At 42.1% G+C, this 16,880-nt stretch overlaps 1 protein-coding gene across 8 annotated transcripts in view; it reads right to left on the bottom strand.

The window, feature by feature from the left end:
* The window catches only part of cbfa2t3 (CBFA2/RUNX1 partner transcriptional co-repressor 3), a 68,991-nt gene that overhangs the window by 20,225 nt on the left and 31,886 nt on the right, over positions 1 to 16,880 (bottom strand). For all 8 annotated transcript variants that reach the window (XM_058088343.1, XM_058088345.1, XM_058088346.1 and 5 more), the window contains exons 2-4: positions 6,589 to 6,744; positions 2,198 to 2,439; positions 1,925 to 2,014 (exon numbers count right to left, since the gene is read on the bottom strand). In XM_058088343.1, the coding sequence (XP_057944326.1) occupies positions 1,925 to 2,014; positions 2,198 to 2,439; positions 6,589 to 6,744 (488 nt within the window). The remainder of the gene's footprint in view (positions 1 to 1,924; positions 2,015 to 2,197; positions 2,440 to 6,588; positions 6,745 to 16,880) is intronic.

Genomic DNA, 16,880 nt, shown 5'->3' with positions numbered 1-16,880 from the left:
TTATTAGTATATTGTTTTATTTTTATTAGTTTGGATTAAAGATGGACCGATACATCGGCCGGCCGATATATCGGGGCCGATATTTGCGTTTTTTTCTTGTATTGGCCGATACGCGCGTGGGTTCGCCGATGTATTTTTCAGACGTTCTTCACTTTTAAAAATGGAGGCCAGCAATCGGCACTGGACTAAGCAAAGTTTGTTTTTGATTCAAACTAAATTTCAAGACTGGACAGACGAAAAACTGGCAATACGGAGTTATTCCAACAAGTGAAAGAAAAACTCGGGGAAGCCGGTATCACGTGATGTTGATGTTTACGTTTTACTGGGCATGCCCTAATGACTATTCTGGTTGATTTTCACGGCGCATGTAGACAAGAGATTGGAATATTCCTTTCCGCATGATTTACCGCATGATTTAAAGACCCCGCAACACACGTAGTCGCGGTACCCCGCCCCCACTGTTGAATCACAACAAGAGCGCGTTTTCACAAGTAATACAGTTAGCTTGCTTTTAACACTTTACTAAGCCGCAGGGCTCAACAATGACGATGTACTGATGGCCCGGGGCAAATTAAAACAAAATTCGGGCAAGTAAATCCAATCAGTGATATTCCCGTCGGGCAAGTGCACTTTGGCATTCCATACTGCCAAGAGTTTTTATTAAAGCGGTTCTTGTTGGGTGTTGGTAAAACACGGACTGCGTAATTCCGCTGGTAATTTGCAAGCCAATCCTTGCAAATCTTGAAATGGACCAATCAGAATCGTTTATTTAGACCGCGGTCCACGGTCCGTAGTCCACAGTCCGCGTTTTACCCACACCCGTTCTTCACCCGTAAACAATCGTTTGACTACGAAAACATCTATCATGGCGTCTCTGCCAACATGGACTAATTCTTCAACAACTTATGAAGGAAAACAGCAAAAAGTGATGAACCAGTGCCTCCTAAACAAGTATTTTATTAGCGGCAGCAAATCAAATGATGGCACAGGTGAGTGAATCACATTGCTGTGACAATTTGAAGTGGTCACAATGAAACACCACCCATTAGATCCAATACCAAGTGCTGATTTTGCACAAGCTACAAAATCTAGCGCTTCCATTTCTCTGTGTATTTTTCTCACCTTTGCTTCACAAATTATTGTTTGACCATTGAGCATTTTTTTCTGGATTAAAAACACTTTACTAGTACACAAATGTGTCTATTCAATAATGTTTCATTGTGGTGCACAACTTATAAATATCACTGCTTACTACGACTACGATGTGTAAGGTAGTATGGCCGCGGGGGGTGCTGGAGCCTATCCCAGCTGTCTTCGGGCGAGGCGGGGTACACCCTGGACTGGTGGCCAGCCAATCACAGGGCACATATAGACAAACAACCATTCACACTCACATTCATACCTATGGACAATTTGGAGTCGCCAATTAACCTAGCATGTTTTTGGAATGTGGGAGGAAACCGGAGTACCCGGAGAAACCCACGCATGCACGGGGAGAACATGTAAACTCCACACAGAGAATGCCCGAGGGTGGAATTGAACCCTGGTCTCCTAGCTGTGAGGTCTGCGCGCTAACCACTAGACCGCCATGCCGATCATGGTAATTTTTTCATGAAAATTGAGGGAGCAAAAGCAGTATCGGCCACAAATATCGGCCCAAGCAAAAGCAGCCATCGGCTAAGGGTGATGGAAAAAAATCGGTATCGGCATCGGCCCCCAAAAAAACCATATCGGTCGATCCCTAGTTTGGATACCAGGATGATACAAGTTTGGGAAGTTTGGGAAACCCTAACTTAGGGACATAGAAAACTGATATTCAGCAATGTATATGTAGCATGCAGGTCATAGAATCCAGGGCAGAGCTAAAAATATTGCATATAAACATACACACACCTGTGCAGACAACCCTGTGAACTATATTTACCTTCAGGAAGGGAATGACGAAAGGCCTCAGAGGGAAGTTGGTGGCTTCATGAAGTTTGGAATGAAACTCTTCGATGGTGAGTGTAGAGTTCTGTGCAAGACAAGACATATGAAGTTAACCATTGCAATGACTGCTATAATGGTTGATGGGAACAAAGAATGGACGATATTCATGGTAGGCAATATAGAGTGGATCCCTGCACTTTTGTATTTGACCATTTAAATGTGTGGATTTTCGGTCTGATCGAATGATTAAAACTGTCCACAAACTTACCACCAGCCCCAGCACGAGGCTACGCACTCGCTCCCCAATCTCAGGCGAGATGTCGTTACCAAACTGCTGCAATGTGGTCAGAAAGCGCTTCAGTTTGCAGAGCTGGCGGGCGCCACAGGCTGGCGGGAGCTGTTGGTTGGACAGCGAGGATGTTGACGACATGGCCGGCCCGTTACTGAAGCCGTTTGGAGTGGACGGGGCGCCGTTCAACGACGTGGGGGAGTGACTGCTCCCATTTAGCACTGTAGATAAACAGAAGAGGGGGGTTCAAAATGAATTGGGTCATTTAGTTTCTCAGGAAGCCCGAGGGGCGTCTGCCACATCTGGGGGCAAGATGGGTGCTGACACTCTTTTGCGATTTAGCCTGTTGATGAAAGAGTGCATGGAGAATTAAATAGAAGACACATGCGACCTAAAACAAGAAACCATGAATGGAGTATATGATGCATACACATTCATTATCATAATCATGTGTCCGCTTTTTTGCTCACTTCAGCTGTCTCACAAATGTTACCATTTGACCGTCCACCTGCTCTTGTGTCTATTTCACCCTGTTCCTCACCCGCCTCTCCCCCCTTCGCCAACTCACTCACTAGGACACAACTATAAGAGGAACTTGTAAATGAGGTGCCAAAAATAGTCCTGTGGCCCGTGTTGCTTTTATTCCAATGGCAGGTGTGTAGCTAAATGTGGGGCTGCACATGTCCACCAGCTGAAAGCAGATTTGCAGCTTTGAGGTTCAGAATAGCATCAACATTCAACCACATATTCGAATAATCACTTGCATATTCTTAATGGAGTCAAATATTCACACACACAGGCACAAACAAACTCTGACCCTTCCTCCATTTTAAGTTCAAATCGCTATTAATTTCATTCATTCATTCATTCATTTTCTACCGCTTTTCCTCACGAGGGTGTCCCAGCTGTCTTCGGTACACCCTGGACTGGTCGCCAGCCAATCACAGGGCACATATAGACAAACAACCATTCACACTCACATTCATACCTATGGACAATTTGGAGTCGCCAATTAACCTAGCATGTTTTTGGAATGTGGGAGGAAACCGGAATGCACGGGGAGAACATGAAAACTCCGTACAGAGATGCCCGAGGGTGGAATTGAACCCTGGTCTCGTAGCTGTGAGGTCTGCGCGCTAACCACTCGACCGCCGTGCCGCTCCCCCCAACAAATTAATTAATTCATTCATTTTCTACCGCTTTTTCCTCATGAGGGTCGCGGGGGTGCTGGAGCCTATCCCAGCTGTCTTCGGGCGAGAGGCGAGGTACACCCTGGACTGGTCGCCAGCCAATCACAGGGCACATATAGACAAACAACCATTCACACTCACATTCATACCTATGGACAATTTGGAGTCGCCAATTAACCTAGCATGTTTTTGGAATGTGGGAGGAAACCGAAAACCCATGCTTGCACAGGGAGAACATGCAAACTCCACACAGAGATGGCCGAGGGTGGAATTGAACCCTAGTCTCCTAGCTGTGAGGTCTGCGCGCTAGCCACTCGACCGCCGTGCCGCCCAATACCAATCAGCTGAACTAAAATCAACATGTAAATCAAGCGATGATGTCGACCCTGTATTTGCTCATGCTTGGCTTATTCCTCTATCCCTGGTGTGGGCAAACTACGGCCCGGGGGCCACATACGGCCCGCCAAGTATTTGAATACGGCCCGCTTGTTCTTTCCAAAGTATTTCATTTAAACTTAACATACAACATGGCATCATGGCTTGAGCCAACCTTTTGATGGTTTAAGTAATTTGGTTATTTGATGCGGTCTACTGTTTACAAAGTGCTCCTGAAAAAAGGGACTCAAGCACATATCGCAGATTTTCATGACACTTTTACAGATACAATAATTCTATGTGGACTGTTATGTAAAATATATAGTCTGGCCCTCCGCCAATTTTGTTAAAGCAATGCAACCACTCCTGTTCTATACAGTAGGTGGTGTGTACACATTTGGACACAACCATGTGACCCCAACAGACGACACTTGTGTTCTGGTTTTAGAGAGGAAGAGGAGAGAGGCGTGCAAGGAGACCACTACACCGCTGACCACCCGCCATAACAGGTGAAACAACATGGCCTGACATTGCTATATAGGGAAGAAAGTAGCCTCCTCGTCGCAACGCCACCCCGGCTGATGCCCCCCTGTCCTGACGCCCTCCTGCCAGCTGGTAAACAACACAGACACATGTGCGCGCACACAATGCTACAGCCGCCCCCTCGCACAAGCACTCAAAGACACTTGTCAACAGCAAGGGCGTTTAGCTCACCAAAAGACACGCCCACTGAGGAGCACACTTGACACTCAAGTAGCTTCCAGACGAGAGAACCACACATTTTGAAGGGTCGGGTTACACAAATGTGTTCAATGCTGATGGCAGTTAACTCCACTGCGTCTCATGCTGACGTTTAATGATTCCATTGGCCTCCTTCGAAATACTCACATCAGACGGTAGAACAGCATGAGTAACATCCAAATACATCTCAGAAATGTATGCTCAAAGTATGAATGACATCTTCATTCAGGCTAGTAACATTTGCTTGAGTATTAATAGCGAATGAATTGGCTGAAAAATGTCAGAATTATATTTGTTATAATTATATCTACAGGAGATGGGAGCGTAACAACGATGACCAGGCTGCCAACATGAAATATGCGAGACTCGTTTACGTGGCGTATTATCCATCCATTGTCTATACCGATTATCCTCACTAGGGTCGCGGGGTATGCTGGAGCCTATGCCAGCTGACTTTGAGGGAGAGGCGGGGTACACCCTGGACTGGTCGCAGATACTTGTTAGTCCCATTTATTTAATTTTTTTTATGAACTAAAAAATATATGATTACCTTTTATCTGTATATGAACTACATGCGCCCTATCCTTCTTAAATATTATCGTAAAAGTCACTACTGTTTGTGTATTTAATTATTATTTATTATTAGTATTATTTATTCTAAATTATTTAAATTATTTGTACAAATTATTATATTTATATTATTATATTATTATATCATTATATCATTATATTTATAATTATTATTATAAATTATATTATTACATCTATTTATTCTCCACATTATTTATTATTTATGATTATACAGGAACCAGGCAACAACATTTTATTGGCAATTTCACTGCTGTGTTATTGTGCAATGACAATAAATCCATCCATCCATCCATCCATCTCAATAAAGTTAAAAGTTCCTATATGGAAGGACAGCAGTGACAAGCACCTTCTGTGTATTTTAGTGTCCGTTTAGCAAGAATAATGATGTCACACTTACATTACCGACATTAAACATTCTGTAGAAAATCCATCCATCCATTTTCTACACCACTTATTCTCATTAGGGATGCTGGATGCTATCCCAGCTGACTTTGGGTGAGAGGCGGGGTACACCCTGAACTGTACGGCAGCCAATCGCAGGGCACATATAGACAAACAATGACAAAAAGTCATGGTGCATAATAAATAGAGTTGGGTATCGTTTCGATTTGAGCGAGTCAATGAGTTCACTTCATTGTGAAGCACATTGGGCGCCTTGAAAAGTGCTATAAAAATCTAGTCCTTTATTATTATTATTATTATTAACCATGTTAGTGAGTTCCTACTAAGCTGAGTGCAGAATATCAAACAAGTAAGAATAAAGCCTTGATGCAATAAATAAATGTTATGTGATTCTTTTTATGCATTAAAATGGAAAAAGGGGTCGGTGCCGACCCTAACACAAGAGGAGGGTTAAAAATCCACACATTTAGTTTTTATCCAGTGTTAAAAAACATTACCGGTAATGTCTCTCATAGAAATATATTTTTTTAAATGTGGTTCATGACTCTCTTAGCCAAAAAGGTATAAAACACCTTGTAGTCATCTGCTTTAACTCCTAATTGTGTTAATGTAAGTAGCGTCACCAATATCTAAGCAACAATAAATACATAGACTGAAAAGACGTGCAGAAGTGTTTTCTCTGTTTTGCACATTTCCTTACTTACGCCATCGATGCACATACTGTAATAGTATATGCATGCTTTTAGACTGGTGTTAATGTGTAGCCACAGCCTTTCACACAATAAAGTACGTTTACCTCGAATACAACTGTGTGGCAGCACTTTACCTTGAGGTGTTTGTTTAAACAAACTCATTTATAACAAGTTCGTTCCAATGAGGTTTCTACGATGTCTCAAAGGTAGAACCGGTGGCAATTTTCTCAACGAGGTTTTCTCATAAGCTGTTTCACTGTGGGTTCACTTTGTTCTCGGAACCTGCTTATCTTGCTGACATGGTGCTCGAGCACAGAAGAAGAGGAGCTCAACATGGAGTAGGTTCAACGAAAACAAACAAAGAAGTGAAGTTCTTTACTTGATTTACTGGTGGCGGGGGTGAACGAAGCATTACGACTGGTTGCTTGGCTGACAGCCGGGGGCGGAGGAGGCATGGTGGGTGGGGTGGATCTGGGCTGGGTTTTCACATCCGCAGGTGAATCTGGCATTGTTCCAACCTTCTGCACTCTGCTACCTGGCAAGGAGAAAAAAGCAAGGAGAGATTTTTTTTTTTTTAAATGAGCTCTTGAACTGAAAACGAAGGTTAAAAAGACCAGCACTGACATTGTCACCTGGGACCCAAGTGTCCTAAAAAACCACAAGCTCCATCAAAACAGCCGAAGCAAATCAATGCAAGGTGTGGAAGTGGTTTAAACTGTGTATTGTCTCTCTGCTGGTTGCAGAAACACAAGCCTGGGAGACATACAGTAACACCTGCTCACCCACTCAGCTGCTGCTGACTGAGACCGAGCCCCCCACCACCCCCCAGTACCCACCCTCCCACCCCCGCTCCTTCACACACACCGTGTAGCTTTGACATCCCAATCAGTGGCCCTGCGATCTAACATCCAGCACACACAAAACACACATGCACACACTCCTCAACCGGCTGTCCCCTCTCGCCCCCCCCCCTCGCTTCAGACAGCCAACTTGACTGCCAGTGACAAGTGCAGCTGGATCTGCTGCTGTCCATCACTGGGGACTGACTTTCAGCTGAGCTCCATCTCACTACCAGAGGCTCCACAGTCTTCTGCCAGACACCCTTCCAGGACCAAACAAGGCAAGAGGAGGCGCGGTGGTGTGAAGCAAATGGATGTGGCACGGATAGCGAAAAGAAGACCTGAGTGGATGTCGTCACAAGCATGTGCTATCTTCTATGTCTATATACATATATGGATATAAATATCATCCAAACCTGCCATAGACAATGTTTACATCAACATTTGGTTGCTTTTTGTGCAGCGGCACACTAGTGTACCTTGAGAAACCGTCAGGTGTGCCGTGAGGAATTATCCAATATCACTTTTTATAATTAACATTTATTGATCATCATTTGCAAATATTATGTCAATAGCCATTATGTCAATAGTATACATGGACCCAAATATTCCAATTGCATTTGGTTTATTTGCTCAAACGGAAAGAATTGAACAGGGATGGAATATTCCTTTAACCAATCTGATTGAGGTATCTTGTACCCGCTCAAACGGAAAGTTGTCAGGGTGCCTTCTTCTTTATGGTGTTTTTCTTCTTCTGTTGTTTATTGGCGGTTGGCAAGCAGCTTTCGTATGCATTACCGCCATCTGTGGAACAGAATCTAAACCCTTCTATACTTTATTCACAAGTGCAGTTTTATTAAAAAAGAAAATATATATCTATATAAACATGTCCTGAGTTTAATTATAAAATATTAGCAAGATTGAATTTGATCTTTTCCTGTTTAAATTTATCCCGGGTGCGTTCTTTCAGCGCATGCTCAGATATGACGTAACACGCAGATCCAGACGTTCTTCACTTTTAAAAATGGAGGCCAGCAATCGGCACTGGACTAAGCAAAGTTTGTTTTTGATTCAAACTAAATTTCAAGACTGGACAGACGAAAAAAAACGGCAATATGAAGTTATTCCAACAAGTGAAAGAAAAACTTGGGGAAGCCGGTATCACGTGATCTTGATGTTTACGTTTTACTGGGCATGCCCTATTGACTATTCTGTTTGATTTTCACGGCGCATGTAGACAAGAGATTGGAATATTCCTTTCCATGGATACCATTGTTTCCCGAAAGGTCATTCGGAAAGAGAAAAAGTGGTGATGTAAAAACGTGGCTACTGTGGAGTGTCTGTGGTGTAAAGACTGGCAGAGCAATGTAATATTGGTCCGTGTGGCAACACCTACCTTGTTCCTCCGATAGACTTATTGATGCACGTGTGAGGTCGTGGTGACATTTTGTAACATTTTTGGTTAGTGGTGTGCCACAAGATTATTGCAATGTAAAAAAACGTGCCGTGGCTCAAAAAAGGTTGAAAAACACTGATATAGAGGAGTGAGAAGCTTCCTTTTGTTAACAGTGTCACACATTTTCCTCTGTTTCTCACTGAATAATGCATGAATCCCGAAGAGAACTATCAGGTGGGTTGTTTTTAGAGTACAGTTTTAAAGGTGCACAACTTGATGACGATCCAAATTAGAGTTGCCGGGTCTTGCCAGATGTCTGCACTGCACCATATGCCATTCTACTTTTGTGATGAAGTAGTGTTAAGTCATTTTTTCTGCTTCTGTTTGCCCTTTTCAGCTGCTGGAAACACATCTTTCTTGCAATATTACAACCTGAGCACAGGCGCATGACGACTTTGGCGACTAGGTGTGGATGAACACAACCAAGTGCAATATGTACAGAAACCGGTGCAACAGTAGGACAATATTGTCGACATATGTGCCATTTGTTTAGCATATTCTCTCACATTTTAGTGAAAATGTTTGTTTAAAAATGCCAGCGCTGTCATGAGATTGGTCTTAGTGATGATCCGCCTACACTACTCCTAAAAATAAAATCAAAATAAACCCAACAGCGTTTCTAAAATCCCCAAAGATTTCCTCCGACCATCTGTAGACTGCTTAGGGATCTATTTTATAGCTGAAAAACACTTTAATTGTAATCACAGTCTGAATAAGAAATCCATGTACGTTAGGGTGCATCAAATTTGAATGGGAAATTTTAAATTCATAATATCAATTTGGCTGGCATTCCATTTTTTTCTAATGAACATAAAAATGTCTTTTGCAAAGTTTTGAGGTAAACCATTGAGATTTAGGGGTGCCACCTCACACATAAACTTTTGGAAAAATTTCGGAAAATGTGCAATTTCTAGTTTAATTGCCAAAAAGTTGACCTGGAAATGTTGAGTACAATGAACTTCTATACAGCATCATTTTCTATAGGGTTATCAAAGGGGGGCCAGACCAAAGACCAAGCTGAGACTGCTAGTCTGAAAGGAACTAGTTGTTGAGGGCACAGTGCCTAAAATAATAAATGGACAAGTGTATATCAGATTATGTAGGACTACAGTACTACTCTCAATAAATATGAGGCATCAGTAATACTGTCTACTCTATATTACTGTTGTTGATGTTATGCTAGCTCAGCTATTAGCTAATTGTCATTAGCAAACTGTAACTAGCTATTGTTAGCTACAGTAGAGGCAATGAGCACTAAATACCTATAAATATGACTACAAATTTACAAAGACAAAACCGCAAATTTGCTAGTAATATGTAATAGGAGTATAAATACCAACAAAAACATAAAGATGACCTCAGAGTTCTTGAGCTGCAGTCTTTGCTGACCTCAAATCTCCATGGCGACCATTGAACTGTTCACCACTTTATTCCACAAAAACAGATGGCACCCCTAAATAATCATTCATTCATTCATTTTCTGCAGCTTTTCCTCACGAGGGTTGCGGGGGGTGCTGGAGCCTATCCCAGCTGTCTTCGGGCGAGAGGCGGGGTACACCCTGGACTGGTCGCCAGCCAATCACAGGGCACATATAGACAAACAACCATTCACACTCACATTCATACCTATGGAGTCGCCAATTAACCTAGCGTGTTTTTGGAATGTGGGAAAACCCACGCATGCACGGGGAGAACATGCAAACTCCACACAGAGATGGACGAGGGTGAAGGGTGGAATTGAACCCTGGTCTCCTAGCTGTGAGGTCTGCGCGCTAACCACTCTCCACCGTGCCACCCCCTAAATAATCATGTATTGAAAAAAATATTTTGTATGTGTTGTTTCTACATATATTGGAACACTTTTATTACCCAGCCATATCAAAATTCAATAATTGTGTTTTTTGATGCACCCTAATATCCGTGTATATGTATGTATGCGTATTTCCTCAACATAACTCCTGGCTTATTTTGCTTCAGTCCTATTTCTGAGCTGTCACAGAGAAGCCATCAACAGTTGTTTCTGTATTTAAAGAGTGTCACGGCGGAGTGTGCAGTACGAGGGTCATTGACACAGTGATCCTCATGAGCAAAAAGGGGGGCTCTCCCAATGAGAGACACTCTTCTCAACATAAACACACCAGGTTGTAGATAGAAGTTGGTGTAAATAGAAGCGGCCATTCTCTTCTAAAAGAAGCACACAAACAAGCCATCCGTGCTGACAAAGTGTTGGGCTGTTTCCTGCGGGGATGCAACCATATGGCTCAGTGAGCTTCCTCTTTGATTAAATGTGTGGTGTCATTGTATGGGATGTTTTCAAGCATGCACCTCATAGAGACACCATTAAGTTGTTTGGTCATTTTTACCTTCTTCAGGACATGCGGAGTAAAATAGAGGCAGGAAGAGGAGGATAAGGGGGCCGCCCAGTCTGTTTACTCCCTCTGTGGGATTATAGACAGCTGTATAATCTGAACAGCTACAGGGACAGAGCTCACACGTACACACCAAGCTCGGGATTTCACTTTTTAATACATTAGGAAGTCTGCTAGGTCTGCGACCCCATCTGTGGCCATCTGTGCACCCACAGTGCGATGTGCTGAAGGACGAAACACTTGCAGAGATAGCAGATGAGAGCCAGAGAGCGAAATGTTCAGGTGAGGTTATGTGGTTAAATCCAGGTATGGCCCCATACTCCCCTTTACGAGCCACCATTAAGAGGAAGCAGATGTGTTGCTATCAGTCCAGCACCGACTATTAAACTGGAAATAAACAACAATTCATCTCTGCTCTGTTCTCTCGTGACTTTTTGAACAGCTGTACCATGTGCACGTTTGGTGTAATCTGGCCTAAAAAATTGCTCACCAAAGAAGCCCTAAAATGTTCTCTGTCTGCTGCAGCCCCCCCCTTTTGCACCATGATGAAACAAGATGAAAAACCACTCACAGCAAGACACCCAGAACCATCTATCATGCAATATGCAGCTGCACAAATGCATGCACATTGCAGCAGGGTGTATTGCTTCTTTTGGGGTCTCATTATAGATTTCAGGAATTATGCCTATGTCAACAAACACAGCATGTACAGCGGATCCCCGTACATTTGCAATTCAGCATTCACGACCCAGCAAATTTGGGTTCTTTTGTGAAAATAGGCAGCTTTTTCTGCAAAAAACACATCTCCTAAGATGATAACAATTTGCAAATACACGATAATACAGATAAAAGGTATGTCTTTGTGCTTCACTACTAATGTTTGTTGATTAAGCATTAAAATTTCGCACTTTGTCCAACAGTCCCTCAACAGTCATGATCAACATTACCTTGAACTAGGACGAGTCCTGTTGAGGGCACTAGGCCTGGGACTCAAAACTAAATTGAAACTTGAAAATCATTCCCGCTTTGCATCATCTCTCGCCTCCAAACAAGCAGAAAAAGAATTCCTTCTGGATTCAGCACATTGACATGTTTGTTCCATAGTTTGTTCCATCTTTTACATTCAGTATAGTTACTCCAGACTCCATTCACTGTGCAATATCTGATCAATATTAAGGGCTCTAAATGCAATAAACTAAGTTCTATGTGAAGTATTTCCATAATGCCTCATATTAACTCACTAGCAAGATCTCAGTGTATAGACTGGTCATATATCTCATCTCGTGTCATATTATCTACATACTGTATTGCAGGGGTCTCAAATTCAATTTACCTCGGGGCCACCGGAGCTAGGTTCTGGGTGAAGCCGGGCCGCATCAGGTTTTCAAAAAACAAAAACAAAACGCATTTATTAAAAATTGGAAAAAAAATCAATTAAAAAACTATCTTCAATGCTTTTGCTTCTGCTATACCCTAAACTTTTTCAGTACTTTGGTTCTGGTTTTCCACACCAAAATATCTGATAAAACATTCCACTGTTCTCAAATATCTTAATTTTTATTTTTCTATACACAAAATAAGATAAAAATAAATAAATAAACAAATTAAGAATAAAGACGATAAATCAATCAATCAAAAATAAGTAAAATAATAATAAAACAGCCAATAAGAAAAACGTAAGAAAGAAAAAATGATTTTTTTCAGATTCAAATGTACAGTATTAACAGTTATTTAACCTTTAACATGAACATTAATGAAACTTAATAATTGTACCCAATTGGCAAGTTAGCATTGTACTCAGTTCCATCTGGGAGCAGCGTCGTAACTTTAACAACATGTTTGATGAGATGCTTTATCTTGACGTGTATTTTCCCTTTTATTCCAAATCATTTCCTGCATTTATTTGTACCCAGCGTCATAAGCCTTTAGCTTCATTGCTAATCCAAAGCAAAACAGGGCGGGGTAACAGGGTAGGGTAACAGTATGGGCGGGGCAAAATCATGTTAATTGTGTCCGGTGTGCACACAGCTTTAAGCTGTCATTTCAACATTAAACTTTGGTATCAAGGTGGGGGCCTCAAACTAGCGGGCCGCAAGTTCGAGACCCCTGCTGTATTGTATTGTATATAACTCAAAAATTGTTGATTTTGTTAATACTTGGGTTGTTTATATTGTTTATATTTCTATATTGTGTATTTTGTACTGCTTAACTGATTCTGTACTCTTGCTGCTGTGCAATGCAAATTTCCCCACTGAGGGACGAATAAAGGCATATCTTAATCTAAATCTCTTAGAACAATGGTATAGTTTCTTTGTCTCGGGTGAGTGGAGGCGGGGGCTGCTAGCATACACACAGAGCAAAGAAGAGTGTCACGAAGCAGAAATGAAATAAGTAGATTGCAATACATTGTCATATATTTCTAATATATTTGTCATTGCATATTACAGTAAACCTCGGATATATCGGAAATTCGCTCACAATGGACAGATAAAAAAGAACCGATTTTTCTGTAATGCATTTCCAATAAAAATTCATTGCATATATCGGATTTTTTATAACGGATTTCGCCTATTTCGGACAAAATCTCCAGTCCCGTTCCAATGCATTTCCATTAAATTTTCCTCGCATATATCGGATGGCCGCATCGTGGCGCTCCGATTCGCCGAATCGTGACAGGCCGCTATACGACGTCATTTGCAGCGTTTGCAGCGTTGCCTGCGCGTCCAGGTACAGTGGAAACATAGTCAAGGAAGTGCCTTTTTATAACGGATAAAATCCGATTTACGCATATACCGGATATAAATGCGATATATGCGTAAAACGGACATTTTCTGGTATATGCATATAACGGATTTCGCTTATATCGGACAAAACCAGTGGGAACAATTGAATCCGATATATCCGAGGTTTACTGTATATCCATAAAAGGAATGTTAAAATCTCATCGCGTCTCGTTTTTGTTTGTCTTGTCTGAACCGAGTGACACCCCAAAGGAGAGCATGAGCAGCGAAGGGTTTGGAGAAGTATGAGCAAGCCATGTGTTAAAAATATACATTTTTTTATGGTCGTATAAATTGGCCATTCAGTGGCAGGTGTGGTAAACACCATCTTGTTATGACAGAGATACATCATTGTTTGCCGACTCTATGAATAATATCTTTGTGTATGTTAGTATGTGTTCTTGCCTGCAATGGAAACACAGCTGGAACTTATTAACTTTAGCCAACCACTGCAAAGCAGTTCCCTTAAATCCTCCTGTCTATTCAATCGCTGGTACTCCACAGAGACTCTTGTCAGTGACCACATAGTCCTAAAACTCTCTCTCAGTCTCCCGCTTATCCCTCCTTCCCTCCCTCCCTCCTTCCCACTGTAATTCGCCCAGTCTCCAGGAATGCTGTTGTTTTTAATTTCTCCCAGCTGCTCTGGCTGGCTGCCCAGCCGCCTGCCTTCCCACATCTGTTCCCTATCAAGCCGCTGAGGAGTCCACACAAACAGAGCCTGAGCCTCTGGCCCCCAGCCCCCCACCAGGCCTGCATATCAAAACATAGGGTTTGCAGCTCTAGGCCCTGGACCGCATCTTCAGATACATCACCTACAACACCCCTTTGCTTTATTACTATCTCCTGATTCCCATCAGGAAAAGATGCTAAAGTTCAATAGCACATTTGGCCATCTCCTGAGGACCAAGTAGCATATGTTCTCTTCGTATGGCTAATAGTGCTTGCTATCATCGTTAGGTAAGATCTGTTTATTTGTGTCAGCACCAGTCCGTCCCAGACTCTGCTTCATCTTGAGCTGATTTAGAGTTCAGAGGCTTTTAAGTCTTAACTAATGACAGGCCTGTGTGGTGTGGGTGCACACACACACACACACACATCCATATATGTTAGCTGAATACATATACTCATGTTGCGGACAGAAACACATGCAGTTGAACAAACAAGTCTAACAAAAAAAGGAGGTGGGCTGGGGGTTGTTCTCCTTAATAGGCACTATACCAGTGGTCTCAAACATGCGGCCCGTGGGCCAAATGTGGCCCGCAGGACACTAGTTTGAGGCCCCCGCCTTGATATGAAAGTTTAATGTTAGTGCGGCCCGCGCAAGTTTGATATGGATGCTGTATGGTATCATGTACCCAGAAAAAATTATTACGTTTGATTAATGTTCATGTTAAAGGTTAAATAACTGTTAATAGTTATCCTCCCTATCAGTGTGGAAGTGGTAAGTTTTTGGCTATTTAAGTTTAAAGGAAATAACTTGAAGGCTACCGTTTAGGTCGCTAGCTCTCTAGTTTGCGAGTTAGCATGTGTCTCAAGACCCTGCAGTTGCGCAATATGTTGTAAATAAAAAAAGTATAAATGTGACTATAGTCGTGTTTTGTCATGTCTACAGGGCTCTAATAAAGTTTTGTTCATTTTAATCTGAAAAAAATAATTTGTCTACCCACCAACTATATGTGGTTTCTTAAGTTTTTATTATTTGCTGTTTTATTATTATTATATTTATTTATTTGTTACTGATTGATTGATTTTCTTTATTCTTGATTTGTTTATTTATTTTTCATCTTATTTTGTGTAGAAAAATAAAAAGTAAGATATTTGAGAACAGTGGAATGTTTTATCAGAGCTTTTATTGTAGAAAATTGAAACTAAAGCAAAGTTTATTCATTTTTCTGTTTTAAATAAATGCGTCTTTTTTTTTTTTTTTGGAAAACCTCAGTCTCGCCCAGACCCTAGTTCCAGTGGCCCCCATGTAAATTGAGTTTGAGACCCCTGCACTATACTATACTACATGTTTACCACTTGCAACTCAATAGAAATCTATATGTTTTACTTCCTTTTAAGTGGGTGCCTTGGCAACAAAAATCCAGATAACCGGAGGACCGGCTGCAAGTGAGTATGGATTAAAGACAATTTATCCAGGGTTAACGGTAGAGGAGTTGTATTTCTGTCTCTCTGAGCTGCAGGGATCCTGTCATCCAGCGCTCATATCTGTGAAAGCTGTTATTGATGTAATTGTATTGAAGTTCTAGCGACCATCTGTTCTCCTTTGGGAGGGCCTGGCTCCTCTTGTCGGCAGTGAAGTGGTTATGTGCAGCATATCGCTGCTGCAGACGCGCTCCGAGAAAAAACTTCCTTTTCAGATTTTCCCAAAGGCTGCTAATAAAATCCAGATGCTAGACTCGAGCTGACTCCCTCACCTCTCCTCCCTTCTCTTTCTGTACTCCCTCTTCATCTTGTGTCATTCTCTTCTCTTAGCCCCCACTCGTCTTTGTCTGCCTATAACAATACTAATAATTTTTTGTACCTCTTTCATCTTCCGCACTAGTTTCAAGGATCCATCCATCCACACCTTTTTTTTTTTTTTTTTCTCCAGCCACTAACCGAGAGTCCTTCCTAAATAAAGGAAAGTATTTGTGACATTCAGTCAAGACAAGCAGAGCCAAGAACAGCTCCTTGGCTAGCCAGACACATCTGGAGTGTGTTAAGGTGGCAGTAGTACCAGCCTTCTATTCACACACATTGAAAGAATTGTTTAATGATAACAATACATATTCAGAAAGCTTGCATTGCACTCTCTTGCACAGCTTACAGAGACACGATAACACCCCACCCCCACCCATATATATGCAACTATTTGACAATTAGTTGGTAGTATGTATCCGGGTAATCACACAAGCTGCACAGGCATGGGTAAAGTGTTACTAATGTTGCAAGGACACGGGTTTACAGCTCGAAGATGACTTGGAAGTACAGGCAAAAATGGAGTTAATTTAATATCTTCTGAATTGATGCACGTGTGCGTCCCGTGTTTGTGTGTGGCTCCGAGGGTCTCTGTGTGAGAGGAGTCGAACACCTGAACATCAATAACTGTCATGAGGGCCACCTGGGACCCCGCAGCCAGCTTGCACCATGGGCACACAGCCATCACCAGCACAGCTGCCACAGAGAGCCAGGGGGAGGGGGTAGCGGAGAGGGGGGAGAGGAGGAAGTAAAGAGAGCAGAGA

Source organism: Doryrhamphus excisus, chromosome 12 (assembly GCF_030265055.1).
Source record: "Doryrhamphus excisus isolate RoL2022-K1 chromosome 12, RoL_Dexc_1.0, whole genome shotgun sequence".
Classification (NCBI taxonomy): domain Eukaryota; kingdom Metazoa; phylum Chordata; class Actinopteri; order Syngnathiformes; family Syngnathidae; genus Doryrhamphus; species Doryrhamphus excisus.
Note: the sequence above shows the minus strand (reverse complement) of the source record. Positions and strands in the feature narration are given on the sequence as shown.